The sequence below is a fragment of the Scyliorhinus torazame genome, chromosome 27 (genome assembly GCF_047496885.1).
Source record: "Scyliorhinus torazame isolate Kashiwa2021f chromosome 27, sScyTor2.1, whole genome shotgun sequence".
In the NCBI taxonomy this organism is placed as follows: Eukaryota; Metazoa; Chordata; class Chondrichthyes; order Carcharhiniformes; family Scyliorhinidae; genus Scyliorhinus; species Scyliorhinus torazame.
In genome coordinates this window covers 22,844,048-22,870,371 of record NC_092733.1, presented here as the reverse complement: position 1 = coordinate 22,870,371, position 26,324 = coordinate 22,844,048, and the positions used below count along the sequence as shown (strand labels likewise).

The following is a 26,324-nucleotide window of genomic DNA, read 5'->3' as shown; positions in this document are numbered from 1 at the left end:
ATCCCGCTGCTGCCGGGACGGAGAATCCCGCTGGGACGGAGAATCCCGCTGGGACGGAGAATCCCCCTGCTGCCGGGACGGAGAATCCCGCTGGGAAGGAGAATCCCGCTGGGACGGGGAATCCCGCTGGGACGGAGAATCCCCCTGCTGCCGGGACGGAGAATCCCGCTGGGACGGAGAATCCCGCTGGGAAGGAGAATCCTGCTGGGACGGAGAATCCCGCTGGGAAGGAGAATCCCGCTGGGACGGAGAATCCCGCTGCTGCCGGGACGGAGAATCCCGCCGGGACGGAGAATCCCGCTGGGACGGAGAATCCCACTGCTGGCGGGACGGGAATCCCGCTGGGACGGAGAATCCCGCTGCTGCCGGGACGGAGAATCCCGCTGGGACGGAGAATCCCGCTGGGACGGAGAATCCCGCTGGGACGGAGAATCCCGCTGCTGCCGGGACGGAGAATCCCGCCGGGACGGAGAATCCCGCCGGGACGGAGAATCCCGCTGGGACGGAGAATCCCGCTGGGACGGAGAATCCCGCCGGGACGGAGAATCCCGCTGAGACGGAGAATCCCGCTGGGACGGAGAATCCCGCTGCTGCCGGGACGGAGAATCCCGCTGGGACGGAGAATCCCGCTGAGACGGAGAATCCCGCTGAGACGGAGAATCCCGCTGGGACGGAGAATCACGCTGGGACGGAGAATCCCGCTGCTGCCGGGACGGAGAATCCCGCCGGGACGGAGAATCCCGCCGGGACGGAGAATCCCGCTGAGACGGAGAATCCCGCTGGGACGGAGAATCCCGCTGGGACGGAGAATCCCGCTGCTGCCGGGACGGAGAATCCCGCTGGGACGGAGAATCCCGCTGCTGCCGGGACGGAGAATCCCGCCGGGACGGAGAATCCCGCTGGGACGGAGAATCCCGCTGGGACGGAGAATCCCGCTGCTGCTGGGACGGAGAATCCCGCTGGGACGGAGAATCCCGCTGGGAAGGAGAATCCCGCTGCTGCTGAGACGGAGAATCCCGCTGGGACGGAGAATCCCGCTGGGACGGAGAATCCCGCTGCTGCTGGGACGGAGAATCCCGCCGGGACGGAGAATCCCGCTGCTGCTGGGACGGAGAATCCCGCTGGGACGGAGAATCCCGCTGGGAAGGAGAATCCCGCTGGGAAGGAGAATCCCGCTGCTGCTGGGACGGAGAATCCCGCTGGGACGGAGAATCCCGCTGGGAAGGAGAATCCCGCTGGGAAGGAGAATCCCGCTGCTGCTGGGACGGAGAATCCCGCTGGGACGGAGAATCCCGCTGCTGCTGGGACGGAGAATCCCGCTGGGACGGAGAATCCCGCTGGGACGGAGAATCCCGCTGGGACGGAGAATCCCGCTGCTGCCGGGACGGAGAATCCCGCTGGGACGGAGAAAACCGCTGGGAAGGAGAATCCCGCTGGGAAGGAGAATCCCGCTGGGAAGGAGAATCCCGCTGCTGCTGGGACGGAGAATCCCGCTGGGACGGAGAATCCTGCTGGGAAGGAGAATCCCGCTGGGACGGGGAATCCCCCTGCTGCCGGGACGGAGAATCCCGCTGGGACGGAGAATCCCGCTGCTGCCGGGACGGAGAATCCCGCTGGGACGGAGAATCCCGCTGGGACGGAGAATCCCGCTGCTGCCGGGACGGAGAATCCCGCTGGGACGGAGAATCCCGCTGGGACGGAGAATCCCGCTGCTGCCGGGACGGAGAATCCCGCTGGGACGGAGAATCCCGCCGGGACAGATAATCCCGCCGGGACGGAGAATCCCGCCGGGACGGAGAATCCCGCCGGGACGGAGAATCCCGCTGGGACGGAGAATCCCGCTGGGACGGAGAATCCTGCCGGGACGGAGAATCCCGCTGGGACGGAGAATCCTGCCAGGACGGAGAATCCCGCTGGGACGGAGAATCCCGCTGGGACGGAGAATCCTGCCCATCACAAACATATTGAACCACATTCACACGCTCCCTAACACACACACACACTCTCGCACACTTATTCACTCTCTTACACACACACTCACACTCTTGCACACATCACATACACACTCTCTCTTACATGCTCACTCATTCATTCACATACACTCACTGACACACACACTCACTCACACACATCACTCCCTCACTCACTCACTCACTCTCACTCACTCACTCACACACACATCACTCCCTCACACACACTCACTCGCTCACACACACATCACTCACTCACACTCACTCACACTCACTCACTCACTCACACAAGCTCACTCACACACATGTCACTCACTCACTCACTCACTCACTCACACACGCTCACTCACACACACTCACTCGCTCACACTCACTCACTCACTCACTCACACACACTCACACACTCACTCACTCACACACATCACTCCCTCACTCACTCACTCTCACTCACTCACTCACTCACACACACATCACTCCCTCACACACACTCACTCGCTCACACACACATCACTCACTCACACTCACTCACACTCACTCACTCACTCACACAAGCTCACTCACACACATGTCACTCACTCACTCACTCACTCACACACGCTCACTCACACACACTCACTCGCTCACACACACTCACTCACTCACTCACACACGCTCACTCACACACACAAGCTCACTCACTCACACACGCTCACTAACACACACAAGCTCACTCACACACACTCACTCGCTCACACACATCACTCACTCACTCTCACTCACACACACACGCTCACTCACACACACAAGCTCACTCACACACACAAGCTCACTCACACACACGTCACTCCCTCACACACATCACTCACTCACACTCACTCACTCGCTCACACACACAAGCTCGCTCATACACACGTCACTCACTCACACACGCTCACTCATACACACACACATCACTCATTTACACACATCACTCACAAACACACTCACTCACTCACTGACACACTGTCATTCACACATCACTCACTCACACCCTGCCACTCACACACACACACTCACTCACACACACACTCTCACACACACTCACTCACACACTCACTCACTCACTCACTCACACACACACTCTCACACACACTCTCACACACACTCACTCACACACTTACTCACTCACTCACTCACTCACACAAACTCATTCACACACTCACTCACACACTGTCACTCACACATACTCTCACTCTCACACACATCACTCACTCACACATCACTCACTCACACATCACTCACTCACTCTCACACACTCACTCACACACTGTCATTCACACACCACTCACTCACACTCACTCACTGACACACTGTCATTCACACATCACTCACTCACACACTGCCACTCACACACACACACACTCGTTCACACACACTCACATACACTCACTCACACTCACTGACACACTGTCACTCACACACACACACTCGTTCACACACACTCACACACTCACTCACTAACACACATCACTCACACTCACTCACTCACTCACACACACACACATCACTCACTCACACTCACTCTCACATACACTCACTCTCACACACTCACATACACTCACTCTCACACACACTCATCACACACACTCATCACACACTCACTCACTCACTCACTCACTCACTCACTCACACACACTCACTCACACACACAAGCTCACTCACACACACGTCACTCACTCACACATCACTCCCTCACAAACACACACTCACACTCACTCTCACATACACTCACTCACTCACTCACTCACACACACTCACACTCACTCACTGACACACTGGGCGTCATTCTCCGACCCCCCAGAGGGTCGGAGAATGCCCGTTGGCCGCCGTGAATCCCGCCCCCGCCGGTTGCCGAAGTCTCCGAAGGGAGAAAAGTCGGCGGGGCGTTAATGTCGCCGCTGCCGCGGAGAATGTCACGGGCCTGCGCAAGGCAGCCGATTTTCGGCCTGCCGATATTCTCCCTTCCGGATGGGCCGAAGTCCCGTCGACGTGATGACCGTTCACGTCGACGTCAATCAAACCTCCTTTTCAACGGCGTGACCCGGTGCTCCAGGCTCACGCCGACCAGCGTGGAGGTGAGTGACGGCCTGGGAGGTTGGCTCTGGGCAGGCAATGGCGTGGCCGCAGTCTGAATGCGTGAGGAGAGGCGTGTCTCGGGATGTGTGTGTGTGTGTGGCTGGGCTCCGGGGGAGTGCCGGGAGGGGGTCCGTGCCGGGGTGGAGGTTGGGGGGGGGGTCCGTGCTGGGGTGGAGGTTGGGGGTTGGGGTGGGTCCGTGCTGGGGTGGAGGTTGGGGGTTGGGGGTTGGGGGGGGTCCGTGCTGGCGTGGAGGTTGTGGGGGGGGGGGTCCGTGCCGGGGTGGAGGTTGGGGGTTGGGGGGGGGTCCGTGCTGGGGTGGAGGTTGGGGGGGGGGTCCGTGCCGGGGTGGAGGTTGGGAGTTGGGGGGGGTCCGTGCTGGCGTGGAGGTTGGGGAGGGGGTCCGTGCCGGGGTGGAGGTTGGGGGGGGGGGGGGTCCGTGCTGGGGTGGAGGTTGGGGGGGGGTCCGTGCCGGGGTGGAGGTTGGGGCGGGGGGTCCGTGCCGGGGTGGAGGTTGGGGGTTGGGGGGGGTCCGTGCTGGGGTGGAGGTTGGGGGGGGGGTCCGTGCCGGGGTGGAGGTTGGGAGTTGGGGGGGGTCCGTGCTGGCGTGGAGGTTGTGGGGGGGGGGTCCGTGCCGGGGTGGAGGTTGGGGGTTGGGGGGGGTCCGTGCTGGGGTGGAGGTTGGGGGGGGTCCGTGCCGGGGTGGAGGTTGGGGCGGGGGGTCCGTGCCGGGGTGGAGGTTGGGGGTTGGGGGGGGTCCGTGCTGGGGTGGAGGTTGGGGGTTGGGGTGGGGTCCGTGCTGGGGTGGAGGTTGGGGGGGGGGGTCCGTGCCGGGGTGGAGGTTGGGAGTTGGGGGGGGTCCGTGCTGGCGTGGAGGTTGGGGAGGGGGTCCGTGCCGGGGTGGAGGTTGGGGGGGGGGGGGGGTCCGTGCTGGGGTGGAGGTTGGGGGGGGTGGGGTCCGTGCTGGGGTGGAGGTTGGGGGGGGTCCGTGCCGGGGTGGAGGTTGGGGCGGGGGGTCCGTGCCGGGGTGGAGGTTGGGGGTTGGGGGGGGGGTCCGTGCTGGGGTGGAGGTTGGGGGGGGGGTCCGTGCCGGGGTGGAGGTTGGGAGTTGGGGGGGGTCCGTGCTGGCGTGGAGGTTGTGGGGGGGGGTCCGTGCCGGGGTGGAGGTTGGGGGTTGGGGGGGGTCCGTGCTGGGGTGGAGGTTGGGGGGGGTCCGTGCCGGGGTGGAGGTTGGGGCGGGGGGTCCGTGCCGGGGTGGAGGTTGGGGGTTGGGGGGGGGGTCCGTGCTGGGGTGGAGGTTGGGGGGGGGGGTCCGTGCCGGGGTGGAGGTTGGGAGTTGGGGGGGGTCCGTGCTGGCGTGGAGGTTGTGGGGGGGGGTCCGTGCCGGGGTGGAGGTTGGGGGTTGGGGGGGGTCCGTTCTGGGGTGGAGGTTGGGGGGGGTCCGTGCCGGGGTGGAGGTTGGGGCGGGGGGTCCGTGCCGGGGTGGAGGTTGGGGGTTGGGGGGGGGTCCGTGCTGGGGTGGAGGTTGGGGGTTGGGAGGGGTCCGTGCTGGGGTGGAGGTTGGGGGGGGGGTCCGTGCCGGGGTGGAGGTTGGGAGTTGGGGGGGGTCCGTGCTGGCGTGGAGGTTGGGGAGGGGGTCCGTGCCGGGGTGGAGGTTGGGGGGGGGGGTCCGTGCTGGGGTGGAGGTTGGGGGGGGGGTCCGTGCCGGGGTGGAGGTTGGGGCGGGGGGTCCGTGCCGGGGTGGAGGTTGGGGGTTGGGGGGGGGTCCGTGCTGGGGTGGAGGTTGGGGGGGGGGTCCGTGCCGGGGTGGAGGTTGGGAGTTGGGGGGGGTCCGTGCTGGCGTGGAGGTTGGGGGTTGGGGGGGGTCCGTGCTGGGGTGGAGGTTGGGGGGGTCTGTGCTGGGGTGGAGGTTGGGGAGGGGGTCCGTGCCGGGGTGGAGGTTGGGGGGGGTCCGTGCTGGGGTGGAGGTTGGGGAGGGGGTCCGTGCTGGGGTGGAGGTTGGGGGTTGGGGGGGGGGTCCGTGCTGGGGTGGAGGTTGGGGGTTGGGGGGGGGTCAGTGCTGGGGTGGAGGTTGGGGAGGGGGTCCGTGCCGGGGTGGAGGTTGGGGGGGGGCTCCGTGCCGGGGTGGAGGTTGGGGGTTGGGGGGGGGGGTCCGTGCTGGGGTGGAGGTTGGGGGGGGGGGTCCGTGCCGGGGTGGAGGTTGGGGGTTGGGGGGGTCCGTGCCGGGGTGGAGGTTGGGGGTTGGGGGGGGTCCGTGCTGGTGTGGAGGTTGGGGGTTGGGGGGGGTCCGTGCTGGGGTGGAGGTTGGGGGGGGGGGGAGGTCCGTGCCGGGGTGGAGGTTGGGGGGGGGTCCGTGCCGAGGAGGGTGATGGGAGGGCAAGTGAGTTGGTCCACCTGGCCAGGTGCCAGCCTCCAACAGTTGGACCCATGCGGTCCATGCCACCTGGCTGGGGGGAGGAGGGGATATGGGCAATGATGACATGTCGTCATTCCCCTCCCCCCCCACCAGGCAGTCATGTTTTCAGATCATCCAGCGATATTGGCCGCCGTGGTGGCAGCCGCTCATGTCTATGTTGCCCTGGGTGAGGAGGAGGAGGAGGAGGAGGAGCGTGCCAGAGAGGCGGCGCAGGCTGCCGCAGAGGGGCAGGCGGCAGCCGCCCAGGCTGGAGGGACACCTGACCGACAGGACGAGGAGGGGGAGGAGGACGTCGCGGCCCCACGGCAACGGAGGCACCCGAGGGCGCCCCGTGTGTACCGGCCCCGGCAGTCATACCAGGACCTCACGGACCGGGAATGCAGGAGGAGACTCCGGATGAGCCGGGAAACCGTGGCACACATCTGCCACCTGCTGGCACACCTGTCACCGCGTGGCACTGGCGGGGGACACCCTCTCCCCATGTCTGTCAAGGTTACGGTGGCCCTGAACATTTATGCAACGGGGTCATTCCAGGCACCGAGTGGGGACCTGTCCGGCATATCGCAGACATCGGTGCACCGGTGCATCCGGGCAGTGACAGATGCCCTATATGCCATGGCGCACCGCTACATCCGCTTCCCCGTGGACCGGGCCAGCCAAGATGCCCGGGCCGTGGGCTTCTCTGCCGTGGCCGGGTTCCCCATGGTCCAGGGCGCGATCGATGGGATGCACGTCGCCGTGCGGCCACCTGCAGATAACAGGGCCGTGTTCACTAATAGGAAGGGGACCTATTCGATGAACGTACAGGTGGTCTGCGACCACCGCATGATGATCCTGCACGTCTGCGCCCGTCACCCAGGCAGTGTACACGACTCATTCGTGTTGTCGCGGTCATTCATCCCCGGCATGTACGAGGGACGCCATCCCCGGCTGAGGGGCTGGTTGCTGGGCGACAGGGGCTACCCATTGCGATCGTGGCTGATGACGCCTATACGGAGGCCACGCAATGAGGCGGAGAACCGCTACAATGATGCCCATGTAGCGACAAGGGGAGTGATCGAGAGGTGCTTTGGCGTGCTGAAGATGCGTTTCAGGTGCCTGGACCTCTCTGGGGGCGCCCTCCAGTATCGGTCAGATAGGGTCGGCCGCATCATTGTGGTGTGCTGCGTCCTGCACAACATAGCCCAGCAGAGGGGCGATGTGCCGCAGGCAGAGGAGGGCGGAGTGGAGGAGCAGCAGGAAGAGGCACAGTCCTCCCCAGATGAGGGGGATGGGGGCAATGGTCAGGGCAGACGGGGTAGACACAGGCGGGTGGCTGTCCACCGTTACCGGCTGGCCCAGCGGGCACGGGACAGACTGATAGACGCCCGCTTCACCGACTAGATGGGCGTGGGAATCGGGTAGTATGGCCACAGACCGCACACCATGGCAACAGCCGACCACCCACACCCCCCACCCATCCACCCACCCAGCACCCTCACCCCCCTCCCCAACCCCACCCACCCCACCCGCATGCACACCACCCCCCCCCATTGCCGATCCACCGGCGGCACAACGGGCTGGGCTCACACAGTTGCGGGTGGACGCGTGTCTATCGCAGGCCATGGAGGATGATGACAACCCGCCCTGCGATGAGCTCCTGGCTCTACATCGTTGGACTATGTCTGACCCATGGCCACAGTACCACCATCCACCCGGACCATCCCTGCATGCGGCTGTGACACTGCAGCGCACGGTCCCGTCCTCTGCCCGGGGGATGTTGATGGCGGCCCAGGGGGAAGGGGGCAGACTCACCTGGGGCTGAGGTAAGACCACCCCTCACACACACACTTGCGCTCAACGTACATGACACCCCCGCACACTTTGGACAGAGCACAAAGGCAGCTTCGGTAGGTGTAACATTGACTTTAATAACCAAAGGAGTTCATGCACGTGCCCTAGCCCCTAAAACTCATCTGTGCCCTGCACCCGTGCCAACTGACTCAGTGTCTAATTGTTTGGCCTTACGGGCCCTTTGACTACGTCTACGTGGTTCCCCAGACGGTACAGCAGAACTGGAGGTGGACTCCTGTGATTCCTGCCCTTTGACACTGGATCCCTTTGGCGGCCGTTTCCTGGGGCGTCCTGGCCTAGATGGGCCAGGCTGCGGCCCGGGCGACTGGGATGGCGAGCTGCCAGCCTGTCCTGTCCGTTGCCCACCCGATGCACCTGGGACGGAAGGGGGGGGAGTCCGAGGTGTCGCGGTGTACCGGGACCTCCCCTACAGAGGGAGCCGGGACGGACCACACCACCTCCTCCTCCCTCGGGGTGCCCGATGGCCCCCAGGCCTCTACATGGGTGGGGGATGCGAACGGACTGGCCATCCGACGCCCCCCCGACATCTGGCGCTGCCAGTCCTGGAGGCCCGTGCTGGTATCGACAGGGGTCTGCAGGTTTCCAGCCATGGAGCCCAGGGGGTTGTCGAACCCTGTCTGTGACAATGCAACGCCGGCTCGCACATGGCCACTGGCGCCGATGCCCTCAGCGATGGCCTGCTGAGACTGGGCCATGGCCTGCAGAGACTGGGCCATGGCATGCAGAGACTGGGCTATGGCCTGCTGAGACTGGGCCATGGCCTGCTGAGACTGGGCTATGGCGTTGAGCGCCTCTGCCATCTGGCGCTGGCACTGGCTCATGGCCTCCTGTGAGAGGGCAGCCATTTCCTAGGCCACAGACGCCGCCTGCACAGAAGGCCCCAGGCCTCGCAAACCGTTCCCCATGTCTGACACCGTCGCAACCATTGCCTCCACCGCGGACGCCACCCGTGCGGTGTCAGCCTGGGTGGCACGCATGACCGGGACCACTCCCAGCTCCTGGACGCGGGTGGACTCCTCCACCTGCGACCGCAGCCGCCGCAAGCCGCCCGTCACCCTCTTCGCTCGTCTCCGGGTCGGTGGTTGCATCAGATCTATGTGTGGGTGTGGTAACTGCAGGAACCCGGGATCCATCTGGGCGGCAGATGTTCACTTGGCCTGGGCTGCCCTCCGACCGCCCGGTCCCTCTGCTGCTTCTACCTCCACCTGCTGTACCGGGACGGCTGTGTTGTGCGCACCAGTGAGTGTACCAGATGCCTCATCACTAAAGTGCCCAACCGTGATGAGTGTTTCTGCGATGGTGGAGGGTGTTGGTGACAGCAGTGGCGTTGTGTCGTGCTCTTCGTCCCACTCTGAGTCCATGGCACTTTGGGGTGGGGGTTCGTCTCCACCCATCCACTCTGAGTCACTGTCCGGTATTTCATCTTCCTGGGTAGTGCTGTCTCGGGTAGTGGTGTCCCGGGTAGTGGTGTCCCGGGTAGTGGTGTCCCGGGTAGTGCTGTCCCGGGTAGTGCTGTCCCGGGTAGTGGTGTCCCGGGTAGTGGTGTCCTGGGTAGTGGTGTCCTGGCTCGGATGTGACGGGGGCCTGTGGCTGCCCCCCTCGTCGCTGGGTGGTCGCTCCCGCACGTGACGGGGGTGTCGTCTCACTGTTGCTCCAGGTCTCTCCGTCTCCCGTGGTGTGCGAGGGGCATCCTGCGGGCGTCGCATGCTGGAGGGTCCGGGTCTCTCCGTCTCCCGTGGTCTCCAAGGGGCATCCTGCGGGCGTCGCATGCTGGAGGGTCCGGGTCTCTCCGTCTCCCGTGGTCTCCGAGGGGCATCCTGCGGGCGTCGCATGCTGGAGGGTGCGGGTCTCTCCGTCTCCTGTGGTCTCCGAGGGGCATCCTGCGGGCGTCGCATGCTGGAGGGTCCGGGTCTCTCCGTCTCCCGTGGTCTCCGAGGGGCATCCTGCGGGCGTCACATGCTGGAGGGTCCGGGTCTCTCCGTCTCCTGTGGTCTCCGAGGGGCATCCTGCGGGCGGTCTGAATCTGCGGGGATGGGTGCCTTGACGTTTGGTCCTGCGATACACAATGAAGCATGCATGGTTAGACATCAGGCAGTGATCAGGTGATACGGGGGAGGGGGATATAGGGGAGGTGGGATATGGGGACGGGCTGTCGGTGGCTCACTTGCTGGTGGGCCCCCGACCTCTGCATCAGCAACCTCCCGGTCCTCAGGTCCGCCAGCCAGTTCCAGGGCCCTTTCCTCGTGTACGGTCAGTGGCCTCTCATCAGCGGGCCCTCCTCCAGTCCTCACATGCTCCCTATTGTTGTGTGCGCGCTTCTCCTGTGGGGGGAGTGAGTGGGGGGGGGTGGAGAGGGGGGGGGGAAGAGGGGGGAGTGGGGGGGGGAGAGGGGGGAGGGGGGGGTGGTGGTGGTGGCAGGGGCAGGGGTAAAAGGCAACAGTGTTCGGCAGGTATATGAATGCACGCCATCGGTTGCGCGTGCATTGCAGAGGTTAAGGCTGGATTCACTTGGGGATATGGGGGAGGGGGGGATATGGGGGAGGGGGGGATATGGGGGAGGGGGGGATATGGGGGAGGGGGGGATATGGGGGAGGGGGGGATATGGGGGAGGGGGGGGATATGGGGGAGGGGGGGATATGGGGGAGGGGGGGATATGGGGGATATGGGGGAGGGGGGGATATGGGGGAGGGGGGGGATATGGGGGAGGGGGGGGATATGATGGGGGAGGGGGGATATGGGGGAGGGGGGGATATGGGGGAGGGGGGATATGGGGAGGGGGGGGATATGGGGGAGGGGGGGGATATGGGGGAGGGGGGGGGATATGGGGGAGGGGGGGATATGGGGGGGGGAGGGATATGGGGGGGAGATATGGGGGAGGGGGGGAGATATGGGGGAGGGGGGGGAGATATGGGGGAGGGGGGGGGAGATATGGGGGGGGGAGAGATATGGGGGAGGGGGGGTAGATATGGGGAGGGTGGGGAGATATGGGGGAGGGGGCGGTGATATGGGGGAGGGGGCGGTGATATGGGGGAGGGGGCGGTGATATGGGGGAGGGGGCGGTGATATGGGGAGGGGGCGGAGATATGGGGGAGGGGGGGAGATATGGGGGAGGGGGCGGAGATATGGGGGAGGGGGGATGTGGGGGATATGGGAGAGGGGGGGATGTGGGGGATATGGGGGAGGGGGGATATGGGGGAGGGGGGATATGGGGGAGGGGGGATATGGGGGAGGGGGGATATGGGGAGGAGGGATATGGGGGAGGGGGGACATGGGGGAGGGGGGATATGGGGGATATGGGGGAGGGGGGATATGGGGGAGGGGGGATATGGGGAGGGGGGATATGGGGGAGGGGTGATATGGGGAGGGGGGATGTGGGGGATATGGGGAGGGGGGATATGGGGGATATGGGGGAGGGGGGATATGGGGAGGGGTGATATGGGGGAGGGGGGGATGTGGGGGATATGGGGGAGGGGGGATGTGGGGGATATGGGGGAGGGGGGATATGGGGGAGGGGGGATATGGGGGAGGGGGGATATGGGGGAGGGGGGATATGGGGGAGGGGGGATATGGGGGAGGGGTGATATGGGGGAGGGGGGGATGTGGGGGATATGGGGGAGGGGGGATATGGGGGATATGGGGGAGGGGGGATATGGGGGAGGGGGGATATGGGGAGGGGGGATATGGGGGAGGGGTGATATGGGGAGGGGGGATGTGGGGGATATGGGGAGGGGGGATATGGGGGATATGGGGGAGGGGGGATATGGGGAGGGGTGATATGGGGGAGGGGGGGATGTGGGGGATATGGGGGAGGGGGGATGTGGGGGATATGGGGGAGGGGGGATATGGGGGAGGGGGGTATGGGGGATATGGGGGAGGGGGGATATGGGGGAGGGGGGATATGGGGGAGGGGGGATATGGGGGAGGGGTGATATGGGGGAGGGGGGATGTGGGGGATATGGGGGAGGGGGATATGGGGGATATGGGGGAGGGGGGATATGGGGGAGGGGTGATATGGGGGAGGGGGGGATGTGGGGGATATGGGGGAGGGGGGATGTGGGGGATGGTGGGGGGGGAGGTGGGGGATGTGGGGGATGGGGGAGGGGGGGATATGGGGGATGGGGGGATATGGGGAGGGGGGATATGGGGGAGGGGGGATATGGGGAGGGGGGATATGGGGAGGGGTGATATGGGGGAGGGGGGGATGTGGGGGATATGGGGGAGGGGGGATATGGGGGATATGGGGGAGGGGGGATATGGGGGAGGGGTGATATGGGGGAGGGGGGGATGTGGGGGATAGGGGAGGGGTGATATGGGGGGAGGGGGGGATGTGGGGGATATGGGGGAGGGGGGATGTGGGGGATATGGGGGATATGGGGGGGGGGATGTGGGGGATGGGGGGAGGGGGGATATGGGGAGGGCGGGATATGGGGAGGGGGGATATGGGGGAGGGGGATATGGGGAGGGGGGATATGGGGGAGGGGGGATATGGGGGAGGGGGGATATGGGGGAGGGGGGATATGGGGGAGGGGGGATATGGGGGAGGGGGGATATGGGGGAGGGGGGATATGGGGGAGGGGGGATATGGGGGAGGTGGGATATGGGGAGGGGGGATATGGGGGAGGGGGATATGGGGAGCGGGATAGGGGGGATATGGGGGAGGGGGGATATGGGGAGGGGGGAATATGGGGGAGGGGGGAATATGGGGGAGGGGGGAATATGGGGGAGGGGGGATATGGGGGAGGGGGGTATGGGGAGGGGGGATATGGGGGAGGGGGGACATGGGGGAGAAATGGGGGAGGGGGGATATGGGGAGGGGGGAATATGGGGGAGGGGGGAATATGGGGGAGGGGGGGATATGGGGGAGGGGGGGATATGGGGGAGGGGGGATATGGGGGAGGGGGGATATGGGGAGGGGGGATATGGGGAGGCTCACCCTGCCTGCTCTGACGAGGTCGTTCACCTTCTTGTGGCACTGGGTGCCTGTCCGTGGTGTCAGGGCCACAGCGGTGACGGCCTCTGCCACTTCCCTCCACAGACGCCGGCTGTGGCGTGGGGCAACTCTGCGGCCGTGCCCGGGATACAGGGCATCCCTCCTCTGCTCCACCGTGTCCAGTAGCGCCTCCACATCGCGTGACTCGAACCTCGGGGCTGAGCGACGGCCAGCCATCCAGTCGGGTGTTGCGGTCGGGTGTTCCGGTCGGGTGGGGGGGAGCAGCGCGGCCTTATGAGCCGTCACGCCGTGCAGCGCGTATGACGCTGCACGGCGTGAACCACTGCGCAAGCGCGGATCCCGTTACGTCGCTGCTAGCCCATTTCGGGCCGGAGACTATCGACCCATTTTTCTGACGCGACGCAAGTGGGATTTGCGCCGTTTTTTGCGCCGATCGGCGGACTTTCCGCCGATAACGGAGAATTTCACCCACTGTCATTCACACATCACTCACTGGGGCGGAGAATCCCGCTGCTGGCGGGACGGCAATCCCGCTGGGATGGAGAATCCAGCTGGGACGGAGAATCCCGCTGGGACGGAGAATCCCGCTGGGACGGAGAATCCCGCTGCTGCCGGGACGGAGAATCCCGCTGGGACGGAGAATCCCGCTGCTGCCGGGACGGAGAATCCCGCTGCTGGCGGGACGGAGAATCCCGCTGGGACGGAGAATCCCGCTGCTGCCGGGACGGAGAATCCCGCCGGGACGGAGAATCCCGCTGGGACGGAGAATCCCGCTGGGACGGAGAATCCCGCCGGGACGGAGAATCCCGCTGGGACGGAGAATCCCGCTGGGACGGAGAATCCTGCCCATCACAAACATATTGAACCACATTCACTCGCTCCCTAACACACACACACTCTCTCGCACACTTATTCACTCTCTTACACACACACTCACACACATCACATACACACTCTCTCTTATATGCTCACTCATTCACTCACTCACACACACACACGCTCACTCACACACACTCACTCACACACACTCACACACACTCACTCACACACACTCACTGACACACACTCACTCACACACTCACACACACTCACTCACACACTCACTCACACACATGTCACTCACTGACACACACTCACTCACACACTCACTCACACTCTCACTCACTCACACACACACATACACTCACTCACACACTCACTGACACACACTCACTGACACACTGTCACTCACACTCACTCACTGACACGCACATCACTCACTCACACACATCACTCACTCACACTCACTCACTCACACACATCACTCACTCACACTCACTCACTCACACAGATCACTCCCTCACACACACTCACTCACACTCACTCACACACATCACTCCCTCACACACACTCACTCACTCACACTCACTCACTGACACACAAGCTCACTCACACACACGTCACTCACTCACACACATCACTCACTCACACTCCCTCACACACACTCACTCTCACTCACTCACTGACACACACACTCACTCACACACACTCACTCACACACACAAGCTCACTCACACACACGTCACTCACTCACACACACCACTCACTCACACTCACTGACACACATCACTCCCTCACACACACTCACTCACTCACACTCACTCACTGACACACACAAGTTCGCTCACACACACATCACTCACTCACACACATCACTCCCTCACACACACTCACTCACTCACACTCACTCACTGACACACACAAGCTCACTCACACATCACTCACTGACACTCACTCACACACACTCACTCACACTCACTCACTGACACACACAAGCTCACTCACACATCACTCACTGACACTCACTCACACACACTCACTCACACTCACTCACTGACACACACAAGCTCACTCACACACACTCACTCACTCACACTCACTCACTGACACACACAAGCTCACTCACACACACATCACTCACTCACACTTACGCACACACACTCACTCACACTCACTCACTGACACACACACTCACTCACACACACTCACTCACACACACAAGCTCACTCACACACACGTCACTCACACACACATCACTCACTCACACTCACTGACACACATCACTCCCTCACACACACTCACTCACTCACACTCACTCACTGACACACAAGCTCGCTCACACACACATCACTCACTCACACACATCACTCACTCACACTCACTCACTGACACACACAAGCTCACTCACACACACATCACTCACTCACACTCACACACACTCACTCACACTCACTCACTGACACACACAAGCTCACTCACACACACTCACTCACTCACACTCACTCACTGACACACACAAGCTCACTCACACACACATCACTCACTCACTCACACTCACTCACACACACTCACTCACACTCACTCACTGACACACACAAGCTCACTCACACACACACACTCACTCACACACATCACTCACTCACACTCACTCACACACACTCACTCACACTCACTCGCTCACACACACAAGCTCACTCACACACACATCACTCACTCACTCACACTCACTCACTCATTCACTCACTCACTCACTCACACACGCTCACTCACACACACAGGCTCACACACACACGTGACTCACTCACACTCACTCCCTCACACACACTCACTCACTCACACTCACTCACTGACACACTGTCACTCACACACACATCACTCACTCACACTCACTCACACACTGCCACTCACACACACACACTCACTCACTCACACACACTCACTCACTCACACTCACTCACTGACACACTGTCACTCACACACACATCACTCACTCACACTCACTCACACACTGCCACTCACACACACACACATCACTCATTTACACACATCACTCACTCACTCACAGTCACTCACTCATTCACTCACTCACTCACACACACAGGCTCACACACACACGTGACTCACTCACACTCACTCCCTCACACACACTCACTCACTCACACTCACTCACTGACACACTGTCACTCACACACACATCACTCACTCACACACTGCCACTCACACACACACACATCACTCATTTACGCACATCACTCACACACTCACTCACTCACTCACTCACACACACACACTCACTCACACTCACTCACTGACACACTGTCACTCACACACACATCACTCACTCACACTCACTCACACACTGCCACTCACACACACACACATCACTCATTTACACACATCACTCACTCACTCACACTCACTCACTCATTCACTCACTCACTCACTCACTCACTCACTCACACACGCTCACTCACACACACAGGCTCACACACACACGTGACTCACTCACACTCACTCCCTCACACACACTCACTCACTCACACTCACTCACTGACACACTGTCACTCACACACACATCACTCACTCACACACTGCCACTCACACACACACACATCACTCATTTACACACATCACTCACACACACACTCACTCACTCACACACACTCACTCACACTCACTCACTGACACACTGTCACTCACACACACATCACTCACTCACACACTGCCACTCACACACACACACATCACTCATTTACACACATCACTCACACACACACTCACTCACTCACACTCACTCACTGACACACTGTCATTCACACATCACTTACACACACACTCACTCACACTCTCACTCTCACACACACTCACACATCACTCACTCTCACACTGTCATTCACTCATCACTCACTCACACACACTCACTCACACGGTAGCGTTGTGGATAGCACAATTGCTTCACAGCTCCAGGGACCCGGGTTCGATTCCCGGCTTGGGTCACTGTCTGTGCGGAGTCTGCACATCCTCCCTGTGTCTGCGTGGGTTTCCTCCGGGCGCTCCGGTTTCCTCCCACAGTCCAAAGACGTGCAAGTTAGGTGGATTGGCCATGCTAAATTGCCCATAGTGTCCAAAATTGCCCTTAGTGTTGGGTGGGGTTACTGGGTTATGGGGATAGGGTGGAGGTGTTGACCTTGAGTATGGTGCTCTTTCCAAGAGCCGGTGCCTACTCGATGGGCCGAATGGCCTCCTTCTGCACTGTAAATTCTATGATTCTATGCTCCCACTCTCACACATCACTCACTCACACACTCATCACACACACTCACTCACACACTTATACTCACTCACACATCACTCACTCACACACATCACTCACACTCACTGGGCGAAATTCTCCCGAAACGGCGCGATGTCCGCCGACTGGCGCCCAAAACTGCGCCAATCAGACGGGCATCGCGCCGCCCCAAAGGTGCGGAATGCTCCGCATCTTTGGGGGCTGAGCCCCAACATTGAGGGGCTAGGCCGGCGCCGGAGGAATTTCCGCCCCACCAGCTGGAGGAAACGGCCTTTGTTGCCCCGCCAGCTGGCGCGGAAATGACATCCCCGGGCGGCGCATGCGCGGGAGCGTCAGCGGCCGCTGACGGCATTCCCGCGCATGCGCAGTGGAGGGAGTCTCTTCCGCCTCCGCCATGGTGGAGGCCGTGGCGGAGGCGGAAGGGAAAGAGTGCCCCCGCGGCACAGGCCCGCCCGCGGATCGGTGGGCCCCGATCGCGGGCCAGGCCACCGTGGGGGCAGCCCCCGGGGTCAGATTGCCCCGCGTCCCCCCCCAGGACCCCGGAACCCGCCCGCGCCGCCTTGTCCCGCCGTTCAAAATGTGGTTTAATCCACGCCGGTGGGACAGGCAATTTATCGGCGGGACTTCGGCCCATCCGGGCCGGAGAATCCAGCGGGGGGGGGGGCCCGCCAACCGGCGCGGCCCGATTCCCGCCCCCGCCGAATATCCGGTGCCGGAGACTTCGGCAACCGGCGGGGGCGGGATTCACGCCAGCCCCCGGCGATTCTCCAACTCGGCGGGGGGTCGGAGAATGACGCCCACTCTCACACACACTCATCACACACTCACTCACACACACTCACTCACTCACACGCACTCACTCACACGCACTCACATCACCCACACACACACACTCACTTACACACTGTCACTGACACACACACACACAGGCACTCACACATCACTCACTCACACACACTCACTCACACACTCACACATCACACACTCCCACTATCACACACACTCACTCACACACACACTCACTCACACACACTCACTCACACACACACTGTCACTCCCAGGACAGGTACAGCACAGGGTTAGATACAGAGTAAAGCTCCCTCTACACTGTCCCCATCAAACACTCCCAGGACAGGTACAGCACGGGGTTAGATACAGAGTAAAGCTCCCTCTACACTGTCCCCATCAAACACTCCCAGGACAGGTACAGCACGGGGTTAGATACAGAGTAAAGCTCCCTCTACACTGTCCCCATCAAACACTCCCAGGACAGGCACAGCACGGGGTTAGATACAGAGTAAAGCTCCCTCTACACTGTCCCCATCAAACACTCCCAGGACAGGTACAGCACGGGGTTAGATACAGAGTAAAGTTCCCTCTACACTGTCCCCATCAAACACTCCCAGGACAGGCACAGCACGGGGTTAGACACAGAGTAAAGCTCCCTCTACACTGTCCCCATCAAACACTCCCAGGACAGGCACAGCATGGGGTTGGATACAGAGGAAAGCTCCCTCTACACTGTCCCCATCAAACATTCCCAGGCCAGGTACAGCACGGTGTTAGATACAGAGTAAAGCTCCCTCTACACTGTCCCCATCAAACATTCCCAGGCCAGGTACAGCACGGTGTTAGATACAGAGTAAAGCTCCCTCTACACTGTCCCATCAAACACTCCCAGGACAGGTACAGCACGGGGTTAGATACAGAGTAAAGCTCCCTCCACACTGTCCCCATCAAACACTCCCAGGACAGGTACAGCACGGGATTAGATACAGAGTAAAGCTCCCTCTACACTTGATGTCGACAAGGATTACACTTCTCCCTGTACCCCCCTCCCTCTCACCCCCCACCCTGGCCCACTCAGCCATTCGACTCTTGCAGTCCTTTAGCGAGCTGGAGCTTGCCTGGTAGGACGGGAGCGCAGCCCTGGGCAGTCTCCTTCACCCTGCAGGCACTCCAACGTCAAAGAAAGTGGGCCCGCGAACTCAGGCACTTGCTCTAGTTACCATTTATGCTATCGAACTCTGTCCCCACCGTGCGCTGTTTGCCGCACGCACGTTGAAGCATGAGGCGGCCGCGATGGCGAGCCTGAACCCGTCAATGGCATGGGCCCCGGTGATTATCGCGGTGCGCGGCCTGCTGTCCCTGGGGGAGGGGGGTGCGCTGGCAAAGAGGACGGGGAGAAAGGAGAAGTGGGGGACGAGAGAGGGAGGGAGGGAGGAGTGGGGGGTGGGAGGAGAGACGGGGGGGGGGGGGGGGATACTCAATAAATGCATTTTACCCAGAAATGGAAAGTAGCTGATGATTCTCATGATGGCAAGAAGCATTCTCCTTTGGAATCTCCTGGTCTCCCGGCGTGGCGAGGCAGGTTAACCACTCTCTGCATCATTTTAAATTTGCATTGATTTAATCAGCAGGAACAGGAAGTAAAACATTTTCCTGTGGGTTCTGAGCAAGTCCAGCGCAACCCAACTTGAAATTGTTGTTGTGTAGGTGTGGTCACTTCAAACGGGGCCTTGTATACCAACAGGGCCTGGTCTCCTGGTCTGGGAACAATAACAACCGTGTTATTGGGCCTTTAAGGGTAACATTAGTCAATCCTGCAGCCAATTAATGCTTTGCTTGTGACAGGATGAAGTGGACTGACATCCTTGTCAACATCAAACTCAGAATATGCTGAATTAACCCAATTTCACAAACTCAGGAAGACAAGATAATTCTGCAAGTTCTTACATTTCCTAAACAGTTAAAATGTCAAGAGTTTAATATTGTGTGGAGGGAACATTACTCTGTATCTAACCCCATGCTGAACCTGTCCTGGGAGTGTTTGCTGGGGACACTGTAGAGGGAGCTTTACTCTCTATCTAACCCCATGCTGAACCTGTCCTGGGAGTGTTTGATGGGGACAGTGTAGAGGGAGCCTTACTCTGTATCTAACCCCGTGCTGTACCTGTCCTGGGACTGTTTGATGGGGACAGTGTAGAGGGAGCTTAACTCTGTATCTAACCCCGTGCTGTGCCTGTCCTGGGAGTGTTTGATGGGGACAGTGAAGAGGGAGCTTTACTCTGTATCTAACCCCGTACTGTACCTGTCCAGGGGGTGTTTGAATGTTTGATGGGGACAGTGTAGCGGGAGCTTTACTCTGTATCTAACCCCGTGCTGTACCTGTCCTGGGAGTGTTTGATGGGGACAGTGTCGCGGGAGCTTTATTCTGTATCTAACCCCGTGCTGTACCTGTCCTGGGAGTGTTTGACGGGGACAGTGTAGCGGGAGCTTTACTCTGTATCTAACCCCATGCTGAACCTGTCCTTGGAATGTTTGATGGGGACAGTGTAGAGGGAGCTTTACTCTGTATCTAACTCCTTTCTGCACTTGTTCTGGCAGTGTTTGATGGGGACAGTGCAGAGGGAGCTTTACCCTGTATCTAACCCCATGCTGTACCTGTCCTGGCAGTGTTTGATGGGGACAGTGTAGAGGGAGCTTTACCCTGTATCTAACCCCGTGCTGTACCTGTCCTGGGAGTGTTTGATGGGGACAGTGTAGAGGGAGCTTTACCCTGTATCTAACCCCGTGTTGTACCTGTCCTGGGAGTGTTTGCTGGGGACACTGTAGAGGGAGCTTTACTCTGTATCTAACCCCATGCTTTACCTGTCCTGGGAGTGTTTGATGGGGACAGTATAGAGAGAGCTTTACTCTGTATCTAACCACTTGCTGTACCTGTCCTGGGAGTGTTTGATGGGGACAGTGTAGAGGGAGCTTTACTCTGTATCTAACCCCATGGTGTACCTGTCCTGGGAGTGTTTGATGGGGACAGTGTAATGGGAGCTTTACTCTGTATCTAACCCCGTGCTGTGCCTGTCCTGGGAATGTTTGATGGGTCAGTATAGAAGGAGCTTTACTCTGTAACTAACCCCGTGCTGTGCCTGCCCTGGGAGTGTTTGATGGGTCTGTACAGAGGGAGCTTTACTCTGTAACTAACCACGTGCTGTGCCTGTCCTGGGAGTGTATGATGGGTCAGTATAGAGGGAGCTTTACTCTGTATCTGACCCCGTGCTGTACCTGTCCTGGGAGTGTTTGATGGGTCAGTACAGAGGGAGCTTTACTCTGTATCTAACCCCGTGCTGTGCCTGCCCTGGGAGTGTTTGATGGGTCTGTACAGAGGGAGCTTTACTCTGTAATTAACCACGTGCTGTACCTGTCCTGGGAGTGTTTGATGGGTCAATACAGAGGGAGCTTTACTCTGTATCTAACCCCGTGCTGTATCTGTCCTGGATCAGTACAGAGGGACCTTTACACTATCTAGCCCTGTAATCTCTCTGCCCCGTGAAGGTGCTGAAATAAATTTACTCTGCAGGTTAAGGGGGCACCTTGCCCTCATTAACCTAATCCTGATGTACAGGTGTTACAGGTAATAGGAATGGTGATGACCTTTATTGAAGATCAGATGTACCATCCGTGTGATGAGATGTGAAGCCATGACATGGTCCCCCTATTTATCATCCCATTGCCCTAAAGAAAGAGAAGAAATATTCCCCTCAGTCTTGTCAGAGTCCAAGGAGATCGCTATGTTTCTGATTTAAAAAACCTGTTGAAGGGATACGGGGAACAGGTGGGGGTCAGAGACCAGGAATAGATCAGCAATGAAATGATTGAATGGTGGAGAAGGTTCGAAAGACTGAATTGCCCACTTCTGCTCCTAATTCCTATGTTTCTGTTGATTCGATGGATGGTGGCGAAGGAATTGGTCAAAGGCCATATTGTGCCCGGCGACTGGCGGTGATTGAGTCTTAGCCAAGCGGAATGCTTGTCAGAGGATGCAGGAAATGGCGGGGGGTCGGAGAATGACGCCCCTGAACTCTTGTTTCCTTTATAAAAGCAAATTAATGTGGATGCTGGAATCTGAAACCAAAGAGAAAATGCTGGAAAATCTCAGCAGGCCTGGCAGCATCTGGAGGGAGAGAAAAGAGACAACGTTTCGAGTCCAGGTGACCCTTTGTCAAAGCTAACAGACAGAGAAAGTGGGAAATATTTACACTGTGGAGTGAGAATGAAAGATGAGTCATAGCCACAGAAACCCAGAGAAACCGGGTGCTAATGGCCACAGAAACCAAGGGGACAGAGTGCTAATGGCAGTCCCCAGAGAGAACAAAAGATGTGAAAGGCCAAACAGCAGAGAAACTAACATCTGAGGGTAAACTGTGACAGATGGAGATGTGGGGGGAGGGGTAAGCAAAGGGGAGAAAGGGTAAGGAAAGGTGGATAAGATGGGGGGTAAATATATATAGATATATAGAAATGGTAAAAGACAGTTAAAATGAAACGGGTTGACAACAAATGGGGTCGAGGTGGATTAGAGCTAATCATCTGAAGTTGTTGAATTTGATGTTGAGACCGGAAGGCTGTAGCCTAACCGGAAGATGAGATGTTGTTCCTCCAGTTTGCGTTGAGCTTCACTGGAACATTGCAGCAGGCCAAGGACAGACATGTGGGCATGGGAGCAGGGTCTTTGGTTAAAATGGTAAGCAATGGGAAGGTCAGGGTCCTGAATGCGCACAGACCGAAGACGCTCAGCAAAGCGGTCACCCAGTCTGCGTTTGGTCTCTCTGATATAGTGGAGACCACACTGGGAGCAGCGAATGCAGTCGACCAAATTGGAAGAGATGCAAGTGAAACGCTGCTTCACCTGGAATGAGTGTTTTGGGCCTGGGATGTTCAGCATGGAAGAGGTAAAGGGGCAGGTGTTACACCTTCTGCGATTGCATGGGAAGGTGCCATGGGTGCTGGGAGAGGGACTGGGTATGGCGGGGGAGTGGGCTAGATTGTCTCAGAGTGAACGGTCTCTGCGGAATGCTGACAGGGGGAGTGAAGGGAAGAGTTTAATGTGGCAGGGGGATGGGAACCGATGCAGGAAGTTGGAAGGTAGTAAAACAGGGACAGAAACAAAAGGCAGTAAGGGGGAAAGTGTAAGGCAGAGAAGCCATAGTCAAAAATCAAAAAGGGCGACAGTACAAGGTACAGTGACTGAGGGGAGCTCAGTAAATAGGACCAGGAATACTAAAAGGTATAAAACGGGAAGTGAAAACATTAATGGTAAGCGACGCGACAGGTTGTTACAGGAAGATATGGGTTCAACGACAAGGAAAATTAGGAGAAAGGTTAAGAGGAAATATAACTTAGGAGAGGTTACTGATCGAGGTGTTAAGATTCAGAACAGAGGTAAAAAAGCCAACATAAGTGTACTTTACCTGAATGCTCGTAGTATTCGGAATAAGGTAAATGAGTTGATGGCGCAAATCATCGTGAATGACTATGATTTAGTGGCCATTACTGAAACATGGTTAAAGGATGGTCACGACTGGGAGTTAAATATCCGAGGGTATCAAACCTTTCGGAAGGACAGAGTGGATGGTAAGGGAGGTGGTGTAGCTCTGTTATTTATGGATGACATCCGGGCAACAGTAAGGGATGACATTGGTGCTATGGAGGATAAGGTTGAATCCATTTGGGTGGAAATCAGGAATAGTAAGGCGAAAAAGTCACTGATAGGAGTAGCCTGTTGGCCACCAAATAGTAACATTATGGTGGGGCAGGCAATAAACAAAGAAATAACAGATGCATGTAGAAATGGTACAGCAGTTATCATAGGGGATTTTAATCTACATGTTGATTGGTTTAACCAGGTCGGTCAAGGCAGCCTTGAGGAGGAGTTTATAGAATGTATCCGCGATAGTTTCCTAGAACAGTATGTAATGGAACCTACGAGGGAACAAGCGGTCCTAGATCTGGTCCTGTGTAATGAGACAGGATTGATTCAGGATCTCATAGTTAGGGATCCTCTCGGAAGGAGAGAACACAATATGGTGGAATTTAAAATACAGATGGAGGGTGAGAAGGTAAAATCAAGCACCAGTGTTTTGTGCTTAAACAAAGGAGATTACAATGGGATGAGAGAAGAACTAGCTAAGGTAGACTGGGAGCAAAGACTTTATAGTGAAACAGTGGAGAACCTTCCAAGCGATTTTTCACAGTGCTCAGCAAAGGTTTATACCAACGAAAAGGAAGGACGGTAAAAAGAGGGAAAATCGACCGTGGTTTTCTAAGGAAATAAGGGAGAGTATCAAATTGAAGGAAAAAACATACAAAGTAGCAAAGATCAGTGGGAGACTAGAGGACTAGGAAATCTTTAGGGGGCAACAGAAAGCTACTAAAAAAGCTATAAAGAAGAGTAAGATAGATTATGAGAGTAAACTTGCTCAGAATATAAAAACAGATAGTAAAAGTTTCTACCAATACATAAAACAAAAAAGAGTGGCTAAGGTAAATATTGGTCCTTTAGAGGATGAGAAGGGAGATTTAGTAATGGGAGATGAGGAAATGGCTAAGGAACTGAACAGGTTTTTTGGGTCGGTCTTCACAGTGGAAGACACAAATAACATGCCAGTGACTGATGGAAATGAGGCTATGACAGGTGACGACCTTGAGAGGATTGTTATCACCAAGGAGGTAGTGATGGGCAAGCTAATGGGGCTAAAGGTAGACAAGTCTCCTGGACCTGATGGACTGCATCCCATAGTGCGAAAAGAGATGGCTAGGGAAATTGCAAATGCACTAGTGATAATTTACCAAAATTCACTAGACTCTGGGGTGATCCCGGCGGATTGGAAATTAGCAAACGTGACACCACTGTTTAAAAAAAGGAGGTAGGCAGAAAGCGGGTAATTATAGGCCAGTGAGCTTAACTTCGGTAGTAGGGAAGATGCTGGAATCTATCATCAAGGAAGAAATAGCGAGGCATCTGGATGAAAATTGTCCCATTGGACAGACGCAGCATGGGTTCATAAAGGGCAGGTCATGCCTAACTAATTTAGTGGAATTATTTGAGGACATTAACAGTGCGGTAGATAACGGGGAGCCAATGGATGTGGTATATCTGGATTTCCAGAAAGCCTTTGACAAGGTGCCACACAAAAGGTTACTGCATAAGATAACGATGCATGGCATTAAGGGGAAAGTAGTAGCATGGATAGAGGATTGGTTAATTAATAGAAAGCAAAGAGTGGGGATTAATGGGTGTTTCTCTGGTTGGCAATCAGTAGCTAGTGGTGTCCCTCGGGGATCAGTGTTGGGCCCACAACTATTCACAATTTACATAGATGATTTGGAGTTGGGATGTGTCCAAGTTTGCAGACGACACTAAGATGAGTGGTAAAGCAAAAAGTGCAGGGGATACTGGAAGTCTGCAGAGGGATTTGGATAGGCTAAGTGAATGGGCTAGGGTCTGGCAGATGGAATACAATGTTGACAAATGTGAGGTTATCCATTTTGGTAGGAATAACAGCCAAAGGGATTATTATTTAAATGATAAAATATTAAAACATGCTGCAGAGAGACCTGGGTGTGCTAGTGCATGAGTCGCAAAAAGTTGGTTTTCAGGTGCAACAGGTGATTAAGAAGGCAAATGGAATTTTGTCCTTCATTGCTAGAGGGATGGAGTTTAAGACGAGGGAGGTTCTGCTGCAATTGTATAAGGTGTTAGTGAGGCCACACCTGGAGTATTGTGTTCAGTTTTGGTCTCCTTACTTGAGAAAGGACGTACTGGCACTGGAGGGTGTGCAGAGGAGATTCACTAGGTTAATCCCAGAGCTGAAGGGGTTGGATTACGAGGAGAGGTTGAGTAGACTGGGACTGTTCTCGTTGGAATTTAGAAGGATGAGGGGGGGATCTTATAGAAACATATAAGATTATGAAGGGAATAGATAGGATAGATGCGGGCAGGTTGTTTCCACTGGCGGGTGAAAGCAGAACTAGGGGGCAGAGCCTCAAAATAAGGGGAAGTAGATTTAGGACTGAGTTTAGGAGGAACTTCTTCACCCATAGGGTTGTGAATCTATGGAATTCCTTGCCCAGTGAAGCAGTAGAGGCTCCTT

General features: G+C 58.0%; 1 protein-coding gene across 1 annotated transcript in view; it reads right to left on the bottom strand.

Annotated features, from left to right (window-relative positions):
- The window catches only part of LOC140403302 (adhesion G protein-coupled receptor E3-like), a 149,321-nt gene extending 129,468 nt beyond the window's left edge, over positions 1 to 19,853 (bottom strand). The window contains exon 1 of the mRNA XM_072491124.1: positions 19,679 to 19,853. Coding sequence (XP_072347225.1) covers positions 19,679 to 19,724 — 46 coding nt within the window. The 5' untranslated portion in view covers positions 19,725 to 19,853. The remainder of the gene's footprint in view (positions 1 to 19,678) is intronic.
- Positions 19,854 to 26,324: the final 6,471 nt, after the last annotated feature.